Raw genomic sequence first — 15,667 nt, 5'->3', positions numbered from 1 at the left:
ATACCATTATATATTTGGTCTTTTTTTTATCTTTTTTTTTTTGTCCCTTTAGGGCTGCACCCACTAGAGATGGAGGTTCCCAGGCTAGGGGTCCAATTGGAGCTGTAGCTGCCAGCCTACGCCACAGCAACGCCAGATCAGATCCGTGTCTGCGACCTATACCACAGCTCACAGGTAACGCCAGATCCTTAACCCACTGAGTGAGGCCAGGGATCAAACCAAAACCTCATGGTTCCTAGTCGGGTTCATTTCTGCTGCGCCACGATAGGAACTCCCATATTTGGTCTTTTGCAATATGCATTTCCTTTTTAATGCTTCTCATTGCACAAACCATAATTTCTCTACATTCACCATTTCCTGACATACCAAAATATTGTTTTCATGTAACTACCTAAGAGCCTTCATTATTACATTAAAAGTCTACTTCAGGAGTTCCTGTCGTGGCTCAGTGGAAAAGAATCTCGCTAGCATCCATGAGGACACAGGTTCAATCCCCGGCTTCGCTCAGTAGGTTAAGGATGTGGCACTACAGTGGGAGCCATGGTGTAGGTCACAGATGCAGCTCCGATCCCCAGTTACTGTGGCTGTGGTGTCCACCGGCGGCTGCAGCTCTGATTCAACCCCTGGCCTAGGAACCTCCATATGCTCCAGGTGTGGCCTTAAAAAGACCAAAATAATAAAATGTTTCAATAATAACCTCTTTCTGATCAATTTTAATATGGACTATTTATATCACCTTCATTGGCACACAAGCACCCTCATTTATTTTTAGTAGATCATCATTCTCATTTATTTCTTAGAGAACCTATCACCGAAATATTGTGTGCCCGCCTCTTAAGTCATTTATATTTAGGATGAAAAAGCACTGTAGATGGTACCTGTAGGTTTATGAAACAAGACTGAAGCTTTCTACTTTCAAGTGTGAGGCACGATATTACAAATATCTGCAGAATTTGCAATGAGCATATACAACATGACCATCACTACAGAAGTGAAATTTTTAAACGGATGTTTGCCAAGCTGACCTTCACCTTGCTAATTTTTTTTTAAAAAAAGTGATATTTTGCTATATGTGGATATAAAATTAGAGGAAAAAATTGACTGTGAAGCTTAAAAAGAGAGCATACAGTTAGCAACCATAAAACACTGCCATGAAGAAAAAGCAGTTTAAGAAATTTTAATTATCTTGATGTTCCCTTCCTGCTTCAGTGGTTAATGAACCAATTAGCATCCATGAGAATGCAGGTTTGATCCCTGGCCTCGCTCAGTGGGTTAAGGATCCAGCGTTGCCCTGAGCTGTGGTGTAGACTGCAGACTCGGCTCGGATCCCATGTTGCTGTGGCTGTGGTGTAGGCCGGTGGCTACAGCTCCGATTTGACCTCTAGCCTGGGAACCTCCATGTGCGGTGAGTGCGGCCCTGAAAAGACAAAAAAAAAAAAATTGTCTTTATAAACTTAAACACTTGCAATCATTATTCACTTGCTACTGGGTTATCAAATAATATGTTTGAAGTTTATGTTAGTTTAAATGAAGAACACTGGAGTTCCCGTCATGGCGCAGTGGTTAACGAATCCGACTAGGAACCATGAGGTTGCAGGTTCAATCCCTGGCCTTGCTCAGTGGGTTAAAGATCTGGTGTTGCCATGAGCTGTGGTGTGGGTTGCAGATGCAGCTCAGATCCCGAGTAGCTGTGGCTCTGGCCTAGGCCAGTAGCTACAGCTCCGATTAGACCTCTAGCCTGGGAACCTCCATATGCCACAGGAGTAGCTCAAGAAATAAATAAATAAATAAATAAATAAATAAATAAATAAATAAATAAAAAGGAATAAATGAAGAACACTAATTATTATCACAAATTTCAAACGGCTATAATATGAACAGGGTTGATAGGGAGTGCTGGCAAGCTGGAGAGTTATATGAATGTCTTCCTCAAGAGACTGCAAACCAGAAAGAGCCCGAAGAAAAAGCCTTCACTATTAGAGAAGGGCCTCTGGGCTTTACATGGTGCCCCGGCTAGAAGTCCCAAGAACCCAGTGACGTCACTGTCCCCTATTGTGTGAGAATCCCCAGCTCTAACAAAGGACAGAGCCCTCTTGCATAAATGAGAAGTGGTGAGGTTCTCTATTCTGTCCCATGTCTTAAAACAATCACTGAATATCCCACTGTAAATTAACAAGAGGTTTTTTTTTGTTTGTTTGTTTTGGCCGCCCCAGGGCAGAGGGAGTTTCCAGGGCAGAGATCAGATCCAAGCTACACTTGCAATGACCTATGTTGCAGCTGCAGTAACACCAGATCCTTTAACCCACTGTGCCAGCCAGGCCAGGAATTGAACCTGCGTCCCAATGCTGCAGAGATGCCACCGATGCTGTTGCACCATGGCAGGAACTCCAACAGGAGTGGTGGTTTTTTAATAATTTTTTTCTTCTTTTGAATGCATCTTTAACAAAATATTGACATAAAGATATAAATAGAAACCGAATTTCTCAAACCAATAGGTGAACATTTATTTGCTACACTCTTTCTAAGCTGCAAGCCATGGAAAGGAAGGCCTGGTGACAGGGTGATAAGAGTTTCCTCAATAACATCAGCCATGAGTTCAAAATGACATAAGCTTCAGATGCATGGCTGACTAGAGGCAGACCAAAGACTCGGCATTACTCCAGGGATGAGAAGTAGAGACTGACTAATCAGAGACACAGCCAATAAGATTACCTTCAAATACATCTTCTTACCTCATAAGGGTAATAAAGAATGTTTTCACTTGCATATTTCCAAGATTGCTAACTTAAGATGAGTATCTGTGAAATTACTAACTCATATCACTAGCTAGATATGTCCCAACTAAATATGTTTAGAGAAATAATTTTGTAGAACCACAGAGCAAGAGAGGACTGTGGATATGTATATGGTGGCAAATTTCTAATTTTTTTAAAATAGTAAGGCAATACTCATGAAAACTAACAAATACTGAAGAGAGCCAGAGGAATGAATATATTAGTAAAATTCACAGAAAATTATAATGAGGAGCTGAAATCACCTTACAGACTTCTGTCAATTCTTTTACTAATTAGAAAACCCCGCAGATTTAAAAACAAAAAGACAATCTATGGAATCCTAGAAAATAGTTTCGAACAATGTAACTGACAAGGTTTAATTTCCAAAATATACAAACAACTCATACAACAGCAAAAAAATCAACAACCCAATTGAAAAATGGGCAGAAGACCTGAATATACATTTCCCCAAAGAAGACATACAGATGGCCAAGAGGCACATGAAAAAATGTTCAACATCACTAATTATCAGAGAAATGCAAATAAAAACTACCACTTCACACCCGTCAGAATGGCAACCATAACTTAGTCTACACTGGGAGTTCCCATCATGGCTTAGTGGTTAACGAATCCGATTAGGAACCATGAGGTTGCAGGCTCGATCCCTGGCCTTGCTCAGTGGGTTGAGGATCCAGCGTTGCCATGAGCTGTGGTGTAGGTCACAGACACCACTCGGATCTGGCGTTACTGTGGCTGTGGCATAGGCTGGCAGCTACAGCTCTGATTCAACCCCTAGCCTGGGAACCTCCATATGCCATGAGTGCAGCCCTAAAAAAGAGAAAAAGACAAAAATAAAAAATAAAAAAGTCTACAAACAACAAATGCTGGAGAGGGTGTGGAGAAAGGGAACCCTCCTACCCTATTGGTGGGAATGTAAATACAACCACTATGGAAAACAGCATGGAGGTACCTCAGAAAACCAAATATAGAACTAACATATGACCCAGCAATCCTATTCCTGGGCATCTATCGAGACAAAATTCTCCTTGAAAAAGGTACATGCACCCCTATGTTAACTGCAGCACTATTCACAATAACCAAGACAGGCAAACAACCTAAATGTCCATTGACAGGTGAGTAGATTAAGATGTGGTATATATACACACAATGAAATACTACTCAGCCATAAAAAAGAACAAAATAATGCCATTTGTAGCAGCATGGATGGAACTAGAGACTCATACTGAATGAAGTCAGTCGGAAAGATAGAGACAAATGCCATATAACATCACTTATATCTGGGATCTAATATACAGCACAAACGAACCTATTTACAGAAAAGAAACAAACTCACGGACATGGGGAACAGACTTGTGGTTGCCAAGGGAGAGAGGCAGGGAACGGGATGGACTGGGAGTTTGGAGTTAGTAGATGCAAACTATTGCATTTGAAGAAAAAGCAATGAGATCCTGCTGTATAGCACAGGGAACTGTATCTAATCACTTGTGATGGAACATGATGGAAGATAATGTGAGAAAAAGAATGTGTATATATATGTATAACTGGGTCACTCTGCTGGAGAGCAGAAATTGACGGAACACTGTCAGTCAACTATAATAAAAAAAAATTTTTTTTAAAAAAGCAAAACCTGCAGCTCCTGTTGTGGCACCGCAGAAACAATCCGACTAGGAACCATGAGGTTGCAGGTTCCATCTCTGGCCTCGCTCAGTGGGTTAAGGATCTGGCGCTGCCTTGAGCTGCGTCCAGCAGCTATAGCTCCAATTCAACCCCTAGCCTGGGAACCTCCGTGTGCTATGGGTGCAGCCCTAAAAAGAAAAAAAAAATAGGCAAAACCCCCAGATTAGATTTTGTTCATTTCACTGCTTAATAAAGTTAAGACAGATTACATGTCTAAGGTATACAGTAAAATAATTGTAACAATAGACTTTAACCAGGGGTGTATGCTTTAGCCTTCAATTCATTGGATCGCACACTCACTCAAACTAAATGATATGGAAATGATTTACAGAGGATACTAACTTCAACAGTCAATCAGATTAAAAGGCAATAAATGCATGTAACTACTCTCATTACTCAGGTGTGTATCTTGTCTGAAACCTCAGTGCAGATTTTATACCCAATTTAAATTACCCAAAATGTCAGTACACTGCCAGCTGGGAAAAGCTAAAATGACCCCTTTCCTCCAACTCTTGACTTTGATATTCCAAAATGCTGGTTCAAAAAGGATAAACTACTACTAATGCATAGAAGACTGCTGAAATTACTACATGAAATAATAACAAAATTCTTTATGGTGACAATGAACTAGGATGTCTAGAGGTTTTTAAAAGACAACAAACCAACCCTATTTCACAAGAATTGGTAATTTTTCTGTAAGAGAACAAAACAGAAGTTAGCTTTTTCCTATAAGAAAATGAATTGAGATTTTTTTTAAATCCTAATCATATTTCAGCTAAAACTTGAGATCTCAGAAGGATAAAATATTCTCAAAGACAGACAGCTTACTCTCTTTACATTTAATTTAAAAATCAGGACTCGGGGGTTCCCGTCGTGGCTCAGTGGTAAATGAATCTGACTAGTATCCATGAGGACGCAGGTTCAATCCCTGGCCTCACTCAGTGGGTTAAGGATCCGGCGTTGCTGTGAGCTGTGGTGTAGGTGGCAGACGCGGCTCGGATCCTGCATTGCCATGGCTGTGGTGAAGGCTGGCTGCTACAACTCCAGTTTGACCATAGCCTGGGAACCTCCAATATGCAGTGGGCGCAGCCCTAAAAGAAAAGCAAAAAATTAAAAAAAAAATTTACATAAATAAAAGTCAGGGCTTATAAAAAACAATAAATGAAAGTCCAGGCTTCTGAACAGCAGATTTTGCTTTCCTCTTAGACACTGTAACTATTCAAGCAGATGTGATTAAACAATGATATTTAATCATTCTGTAGACTAATCAGCTAGCTTTTCTTCAGTTATAAATTTATACAGGATAGAATTACCTGGACTTTTTTTGTTCCCAACACTGCATCTACTAGATTAAAATGCCTTCATTAACCAGCAGCTACGAACAATGTGATTCACCACTAAGAGAAAGATTTTTTTAATACAAACATCATGCAGTACTTGGGAAATCCCATCATAAACTGCAATTGTTGATTACCAGCTTAATATTTACTTATACTACTTTGGGAAACATTCATTTAAAGAATACTGGGTACTATATAGATTGATCAGACTTGCCTGATAATGCACAAAACCCCAAACTGGTGGCATTTCAATTAGGTAACAATCTAAGAATGAGCTTTTGGAAGTTGTGAAATTAAATTACTTTTTTCAAAAAGCCAACATATCTCTAAACGTGCATCCAAATGCTTCCTGTGATCACCAGAGTAGAACTTACATATTTAATCTAACAGTACTGCTTGTGATCAAAACAATTTTCTTTCTTTCTTTCTTTCTTTCTTTCTTTATTTTGGTCTTTTGTCTTTTTACGGCTGCACCCACAGCATCTGGAGGTTCCCAGGCTACGGGTCAAATTGGAGCTGCAGCTACAGGGCTGTACCACAGCCACTGCCACAGCCATGCCACATCTATGACCTATACCACACCTCAACACCGGATCCTTAACCCACTGAGTGAGGCCAGGGATCAAGCCCACATCCTCGTGGATACTAGTCGGATCTGTTAACCACTGAGCCACGACAGGAACTCCAATTTTCTATCAACTTTGACTATCCTCACTGGTAGCAATATGCTCATCCTTTCAGGTTGGATACAGTTTTTGGAAATCACTTCAAGTCATGCAAAGCCCAGGCTGCTTCATAAACCGCATTTTAAATAAAACACCAAGGGTCACTACCAAGTGTGTTTAATGACCTGGTTATGGAGGCAAATCCCCCCAAAAGGGGGAATCCCTAACCATGCTTTAAGTAGTAGTTCATCACTGGAACTATGTAACTACAAAGTGGCTTCTTTGAAAAGATTGCCTATTAGCATTGTACGTTCTCGTATGTCTAACAACACCCTGTCCCACAGTCCTGCTTCCTACATAAACACACCCAACTCCTACCCTGACTTATGGGGCTGACAACTGACATCAAAGTTATTTTGCAGCAAACCTCTAAATAGTCTATATTTATAGCTAAGGTCGTTTTCAGATCCCATGTGTTTAACACTTTTTTTCTTTTCTTTTTTTTTTGCAGCCACACCTGCGGCACATGGAAGTTCCCAGGCCAGGGGTCAAATCAGAGCCACAGCTGCTGGCCTACGCCACAGCCATACCAATACTGGATCTGAGTCACATCTGTGACCTTACACCACAGCCTGAGACAATGCCACATCCTTAACCCACTGAGCGAGGCCCGGGATCGAGCCCTCATCCTCATGGATACTATGTCGGGTTCTTAACTTGATGAGCCACAACAGAAACTCCATCTTCTGTATACCTTAGAATGTACAAAATTATACAGTTTATGAACCATGGTAGAGTAATTTCCTACCCGTGACCAACTCAACTGACCACACGGCCTACTAAGATTAGTTTAAACACCATCTGGCAACAACCACTCCAAATGTGGCATCAGAAAAAGACAAGAAACATTCCTTAAACTTTACTTGTGGCCCTTATTTATATGCCTGTCCTACCACATAACAGACAGAATCACATGAAACTAACATTTCTTCAGGTCATAGATGGCTGAATATCAATACTTCATATGGTTCAACATAGTAACACTGCTCTAAGACAAAGAAGTCTGAACGCCTCCCAAGAGAGCTAATGAAATAGACTATTAGCTTCATGGCCATCTTCCAGCAACAACTTCTATTTATACAATGTTTCATAGCTTACAGAAACTTTTAATATATGTATTACGGAACTTTGCAACTTTGTGAATTAGGCAGATTGGAAAACCTGTCTGATCCCCACTTTACAGATGAGAAAAGAAGGCTCAGATGTTAAGTCATTTGCTCAAATGTCCAAAAGTAATGGAGCAAGGATCAGACGTGGGCCCTCTGACTCTTGATCTTTGCTGCAAACACCCTTCCTTTCAAAGGATAACCAAAATCATCTAACCATGAGCACATACGCTCCCTGTGCCTGCCTGTGGGCAGATTCCTTAAATACTTACGTGATAAGTGTCTAGATTAGAATACTTAAATGCTTTCCCGAGTGTGGGTACATACTTAAGTACATTCTTAAAATGCATTTGCTCACGTATGCCAGCGGCACCCTCACCCGGGACTTCATCCTTCCATTCCTCAGCCTGTCTGCCCCTCACCCCAAAAGTCACCACCCGGCTAACTGTACTCTGCAGCCCCTGAGGAGCAAAACATACACTAAACATACACTGTGGACCTCACACCATCCGTCATGACCTCAGCCGATCTGACTTACGCTAACCCAAGGCTGGGGTGTGATTCCCAACAACATATTAGTTGAATAAACAGCTGGCCCATGACTCAAACTGATGGTAGTAATGTAAGGACGCCACTTAAATCTTAAAAGAAAAATGGGCTACAGCCAAATTTTGTCCTACAATCGTGACTACTTATTGATGAAGGGGAAAAAGGTTTATACTAACTTCTAAACCAGGTAATTCCACACAGGAGAATATTCACAGCAAGTGACAGCGGATGCAGTGTGGTAAGGCATCCTCGTCCGCCCACCCCTACTGGCCCATCAAGCAATAATGGAGTCTTTCCTGTTTACTAATTTAAAATAATACATACTCCACCAGTGCTATCTTTAGATATAGACATTGATAACCTTTTCCTCCTGTCAGGTCCTGTAGGGGTGTCAGTTTGCAGGGATCAAATCTCACTTGTTACCAAGAAAACCTGTCTGTGATTATGGTGGCCATGGAGAGGGGCATGAAGACACCTCATAACAGTTTACACACACACACACACACACACACACACACACACACACAAACACCCCTTTGCTTTTAAATTATTTTTAAATGTTTTAAATACTTACTCACACAACAGAACACCATTCTCTAGAGAGGCTCGAAAATCCTTTGTTTCAAAATTCTTCTCTGTTACTGCCTGAAAGACAGAATTGGGTATTAATTTTCTCCTAATCAAGGATAATACACAAGTCAAATTCAGTATTAGATTAATTAATAGGCATCTAATGCCGTACATGAAGAATGTGCATAGGTCACCAAAGTTGCTTCATATAAGGAATCTTAGGTGCAGTTCTATGTTATGAAGAGAGAAGTTTACCATTTTAGCGTGAATAAACAGAAACAAACAAACGCGATGAGTGTTTTCTACAATGTAACCATTTTACGGCTGATAAAAGTTATAAGCTTAATTTACAGCATATTTTCTATATTAAAAAAACTTATGGGCAATCTACTCTACTAAGAGTAAATAAAACCAGATTAAGACATAAACTTGAAATACCAACTATATACACACATCATTAATTTCAATTCCATCCTTAAATTCCTCAGGTTTCATTACAGAACTAAACAGCAGAGGCCATGACTCTTCTTGAATGTATTCATGAAACGGCTGTGATTTGTGTAAGAGCTTTCCTGAAACATCCTAGGGAGAAAACCATTCAATCCTGACATAGAGACAAAAGACAGAGACAGAAGATCGGACATACTTGAAAGAGACAATTCCCCACATAAGGTTCTTACATACAAACAGGCCACCTACGATTACCACGACCGGTGTTCTTCGTGAAACTGCTGGGAAAAAATCTACCAATTCTGCCTTTCTCTGCCTTTCAGGGGTAGAGTGATTGGAAGGAAAGGCAATTCCATGGGAAAAGAGTAGCAGAGAAACTGGAGGCCATGATAGGGAAAAGCTGTGCCAAGAACTTCCTTGGGAGTTTCCATGGTGGCTTAGCGGCAACAGACCCAACTAGTATCTATGAGGACTCAGGTTTGATCCCTGGCCTCAGTCAGTGGGTTAAGGATCCGGCATTGTCATGAGCTATAGTGCAGGTCACAGATGCCACTCGGATCTGGCATTGCTGTGGCTGTGTCTGTGGCCAGCAGCTGCAGCTCCGATTCAACCCCTAGCCTAGGAACTTCTACATGCTGCAGGTGCAGCCATAAAGAGACAAAAAAAAGAAAAAAAAGAACTTCCTGGGAAGGGGTCCAAGCCAAATATGTGAGCAGATGCAGAGAGACAGCGGCCACCCTAGAGATGGACCCAGCACCTGCAAGCAGGGTCCTTGTTTCACCTGCCACTTAGGGAGAAATCTGATCTCAGAAACCTGATTGAGAAGCCATGCATCTTAAATCCTAGGTAAGCTGCAGAGCTCCTGCTGTCTCTACTCACTGCTGTGAACTTTACAGTCCACCTAGGGTCCCTGTGTACCTTCTTTACCTTTTCTACAATGCCCAGCAGTGCCATAGCTACATATAAGAACAGGTAACTGACAAAACACTGTGGTTTTAGAACTAAAGGTAAGCTTCTCATAAGCTGGTCCTATAAATATGGGCAAGAGCCTGGGCTGGGAGGGGACACACTCAAATGCAGGAAGAAGTAGCAGCTCCTTCCCTACATAGGGCATTAATCTATAGAAGGGCGGACAGCTGCATGACCCAAACATCTCTGCTGAGTGTCTCTGTTACATGCACCTGCCGGATACTGGGTGGGGAATCTTAAAAAGATGTGAGTAGCTCACAACCACATAAGTAAACCACAAAGTTTAAAGGTGCAAGAAAACATATCCACATGGGATAGCACATTCCTTCAGGCATAACCTTGACTGGCTCATGGATTACCCCAGGTAAGCTTGAATTTTTCCCAAATAGATCCCAAAGTCAAGGTGCGCACTCATCTCAGCTGGTGAAAACAAAGAACATCTCATTTCTCTGGGAACGCCAACCCAAGCTAAAGCCATGAGGGAGGGAGGGGAACCCAGGAACATCCAAAAAAAAAAGTCCAAGTCCATTCTCTCGAGTCATAGGAAAGCCCCTCAGAGGACTCATTATTCCCAACTGAAACAGTCTAGAGATTACGCTCCTGCATCAAGGTGGAGCAGATGCAGACACACGGAGAGCAGTGAAGTGATGTCAGCAGCACTCGATGGGCCAGGCAAGAGGTCAGTGTAGCAAGTGACGAAATGGAAAGAGAAAGGGCTCAAGGCAGACTGAAGCACATTCAAATGCTGCTTTCATTATCTAAATAGCTGCATGATCTTAAGCAAGTTCAATAACCTTCGTGAACCGCAATCGGCCCATCTGAAACAGGGTAACTATCGTGTACTTATCCTTGCAACGGCCAAGATGCTGTGCAATCAAGTACCTGAGGGTGGCTCACAGGCATATATGCTTAACCTCATTACATGCATTGACCTTTCAGAGACACCCTGGCAGCACACTGCCATCATTACACACCACGCAGACAAAGCTTAGATTCAGAATATTAATTAATAAAGTAGAAACAGTAGAATATAGAGAGAGATTCAGGAAGCCCAACTATCCAGAATGGTTCATTTTTTCCCAAAGGACTACAGAAAGGCAAAATCATAGCATGTAGCGGATTTCAGACAACCTCTCTCCATATGTCAAAAGATGAATGTACATACACACTTAGCAAAACCTAAATAATGGTGACCTAAGACCAGAATCCATCCACACTGTGTTTACAAAGACAGAATGTAAAAATTAAACAGATTCTTAAATAATACCCTATTTTTTAAGGACATGGGATTCTGGCATGCTCTGCACACTACTTAAGATAATAAAAAATGACACCACCATTCCAGAAGGATGTATGTCTGAAGTTTTAAACACACATACCAGGGAGTTTCCATTGTGGCGCAGCAGAAACAAATCTGACTAGTATCCATGAGGATGTGTGTTCCACCCCTGGCCTTACTCAGCGGGTCGGGGATTCAGGGTTGCCCTGAGCTGTGGTGTAGGTCACAGATGGGGCTCAGATCCCATGTTGCTGTGGCTGTGGCCTAGGCCGGCAGGTGTAGCCCCAATTCAACCCCTAGCCTGGGAACTTCCATATGCCAAGGATGTGGCCCTAGAAAGGAAAAAAAAGAAAGGAAGGAAGGAAGAAAAAGAGAGTTCCCATAGTGGCTCAGCCGTAAGGAATCCAACTAGTACTCATGAGGATGTAGGTTGATCCCTGGCCTTGCTCAATGGGTTAGGGATCCGGCATTGCTGTGAGCTGTGGTGTAGGTCACAGATGCGGCTCAGATCCCATGTTGCTGTGGCTGTAGTGTAGGTGTGGTGTGGTGCAGCTCCAATTCGACCCCTAGCCTGGGAACTTTCATGCATGGCAGATGCAGCCTAAAAATAAATAAATAAAAGAAAAAGAAAAAAAACGCATACTCTTGGGCACACTACATGCAGATCCTGGAGTTTATACTAAGGCCACAGGACAATACACAGAGATATCAGTAGAAGAACCACTTCACAGCATTATGTATAATAGCAACAACTATCAGTATCTTGAATGCCCAACAAGAAAATGGATAAACTGTGATGTAACCATAAAACAGAAAAGTACACGAAATTTGGGAGTTCCCTGGTGGTGCCGTAGGTTAAGGATCTGGCATCTTCTCCACAGCGTTTCTGGTCTCTGCTGTAGCACAGGTTGAATCCATGGCCCAGGAATTTCCATACACCATGGGCACGGCCAAAACAAAAGTCTCTCCAAGAGTTTTATTTTTTTGTTTGTTTGTTTGTTTTGTCTTTTTGCTATTTCTTGGGCCACTCCCGCGGCATATGAAGGTTCCCAGGCTAGGGGTCGAATCGGAGCTGTAGCCACTGGCCTACGCCAGAGCCACAGCAACGCGGGATCCGAGCCGCGTCTGCGACCTACACCACAGCTCACGGCAACGCCGGATCGTTAACCCGCTGAGCAAGGGCAGGGATCGAACCCACAACCTCATGGTTCCTAGTCGTATTCGTTAACCACTGCGCCACGACGGGAACTCCCTCTCCAAGAGTTTTAAGCTAAAAAGAAAGCATACATTCATACCACAGCTTTTCCGTCTATAGCAGCAGCCTGGGCCACAGGTTTTAAGAAACACACAGCATGGCATCTATCACAGCCAGGTGGGGCTCAGGGGCCCGTGAGTCTATGGCCCATTTCCCACCTATAACCTTGGACAGGGGGCTTATCCTCTTCCTTTTCACACAGGTTCACTGGGGACAGAGAATTAATAAGGGTAAGGAATATGAAGCTCTGAGCACTTGCCTGATTCAGGAGGGACATTCCCAAACATTAGCTAGTACAATTCACTTTTTTGTTTCTCTTTTCTTTTTAGAGACGCACTTGCAGCATACAGAAGTTCCCTAGCCACAGCCAAGCCAGATCCAAGCCGCATCTGGAATTTACACCACAGCTTGTGGCAACACCAGATCCCTAACCCATGGAGTGAGGCCAGGGATCAAATCCACATCCTCACGGATACTAGTCAGGTTCTCAACCTGATGAGCCACAATGGGAACTCCCCAATTCACTATTACTACCCATCTGTAAAATGAAGATTAAAAGTTTCATCCTAGCAAAGAAAGAGAAAGTCCATGTTAGCAGAAGTAATGGCCTTTACTTAAAAGGAAGAAACTGAGTTACCATGTTACAAACCTCCATTAGACTACCTCCTCTATCTTGGAAATTACAAAACAAAAATTATGAAGATCTGAAAAGGACCTCAAAACCCAGGGAAGGCAACTTGTTCCAAAAAACGAAATCATACTTCAAAATGTGAACCCATCCACATCTGAAGCATTCAATACTCTACAAAAACCTCCAGAATTTGTGAAAGAACGTTTGTCTAGTAGTAGGTCTAGTCTAACAATTACTCATTGCATTTTTCCATCGTTTTGAACCACACTCATTAGCAAGCTATTTGAGGTGTGATACACTTTACGTAACGAGGTTGTGATTCACAGGAACTAAATGGGGAGACCACGTGTTTCCCAGTGAGTTATCAAAAGTCAACACAACCAGGAGTAATCGCCATGTCGTCAAATAGCCACACCTTGCCTTCTCTCAAAACTTGTTTTCTTCCCTCTTCCTTGTCCCTTTCCACATCTAATGAAGTAAAATAAAATCATTACCACCTGAAATAACTTAAGCCCTACGTCAGATTATACTGGGGGTTTAATCCTGGACCCAACTCACTCTACACACTTCTAGTAAGACACTGCTCAGTTCCCTGATTTTCTTTTTGGAGATTTTATTTTTTTAACTCAATGAATTGTATTATATGTATAATTGTACAACTGTCATCACAACCCAGTTTTACAGCACTTCCATCCCAAACCCCCAGCCCATCCCCCCCCACCCCAACCTGTCTCCTTTGGTAAATCACGAGCTCTTCAAAGTCTGTGAGTCAATTTCTGTTCTATAACTAAGATCATTGTATCCTTTTTTAAGATTCCACATATAAGTGATAGCATATGATGTTGTTATCTCACTCTCTGACTTCACTTAGCATGATAATTTCCAGGTCCACCCATGTTGCTGCAAATGCCACTATTTCATTCCTTTTTGTGGCTGAGTAATAGTCCATTGTGTATATATACATCATCTTTATCCACTCCTCTGTCCATGGGCATTTAGGTTGCCTCCATTCCTTGGCTATTGTATAAAGTGCTGCAAAGTCCCCTGATTTTTCAAAGGGAAAGGAGTATTTGCCATATCTAGTTCACGACACATAAAGGATGTGTGAAAACATTTGACTCCTCAAAAAAAAAAAAAAAAAAAAACCTACACATTATCATCAAGGCCAGTGCTTCCAGCTGTTGTGTCCCCATGTGCGGAGCAGCCATCCTGTTGAAGAGCAGCTAAGAGACTGGCCAAGTGTGGGGCTCTCAGGCAACATACTTCCTGGGAAGGTATTAGAATCACTCTCCCTGAGCATGTTCAAGGTGGAGCAGCGAGCCAGAAACGCTCTGCACAAACACGGCTGCCAAACCTGTCTTACCACCTGAAGCCTCCAAAGAAAGCCCTTGATAGGAAGTTTTTAAAGGGCATGTGTTGTGGAAGAAAATACCTACCAGCCTAACACACCCGCAGTAAGTGACAAGTTCACAGATTCCCCCCCCCCCAAAAAAAAAAAGCCATTGCTTTTGCTGTGAAATGTATTAATTTAATAAACCGATGGGAATTATCTTCACACATGTTACTGTTTTGCTTGCAGTTTTGTTTTCATCCTCTCGCTGGATGAGATTTCCTGCCAATATATGCAACAAATTTCTCTAAAACTTCACCTCTCGGTTCCAATTCTGACCACATAATCCACATGACTTAAATCCCAAACATTCTGGGAGCTTCTCAAAAAACTCTTCATATCAGACTGAGTATCAGCAAAACACTAATGCAAGCAGGCATCCACCTCATTTAAATTTCTCAAATCCCTTTGAGCAGCCATTTCAAAGAAACCCCAAAGCACGGTCTAACATATTTTTGTGTGAATCTCAATGCAAAAATGCAGTGTTCATTTGAGCTTGTTTAAAAGAGGGGAAAGGGAGTTCACATCATGGCTCAGTGGTTAACGAACCCAACTAGTATCCATGAGGATGCAGGTTCAATCCCTGGCCTCACTCAGTGGGTTAAGGATCTGGCGTTGCCATGAGCTGTGGTGTGCGTGGCAGACACGGCTCGAATCCTGTGTTGCTGTGGCTGTGGTGCGGGCCGGCAGCTACAGCTCCAATTCAACCCTTAGCCTGGGAACCTCCATGTGCCACAGGTGCGGCCCAAAAAAATATAAATAAATAAATAAATAAAGGAGGGGAAGGGATCTTTGCTGACAGAAACTAGGCGATGAGCTTCAATCGGGCTCATAGCTGATTCCAAATTAAGTTGCTTACCAATTGAGTGATGAGCTACTATCCCAGAATATTTAAGATACACAGTACGATCATCACCATGCCAATAACTTC

General features: G+C 42.1%; 1 protein-coding gene across 12 annotated transcripts in view; it reads right to left on the bottom strand.

The window, feature by feature from the left end:
* The window catches only part of LMO7 (LIM domain 7), a 225,041-nt gene that overhangs the window by 140,354 nt on the left and 69,020 nt on the right, over positions 1-15,667 (bottom strand). For all 12 annotated transcript variants that reach the window (XM_047755673.1, XM_047755675.1, XM_047755677.1 and 9 more), the window contains exon 2: positions 8,767-8,837. In XM_047755673.1, the coding sequence (XP_047611629.1) occupies positions 8,767-8,837 (71 nt within the window). The remainder of the gene's footprint in view (positions 1-8,766; positions 8,838-15,667) is intronic.

The sequence above is a fragment of the Phacochoerus africanus genome, chromosome 13 (assembly GCF_016906955.1).
Source record: "Phacochoerus africanus isolate WHEZ1 chromosome 13, ROS_Pafr_v1, whole genome shotgun sequence".
Lineage (NCBI taxonomy): Eukaryota > Metazoa > Chordata > Mammalia > Artiodactyla > Suidae > Phacochoerus > Phacochoerus africanus.
This window is presented reverse-complemented; position numbering and strand designations above follow the sequence as displayed.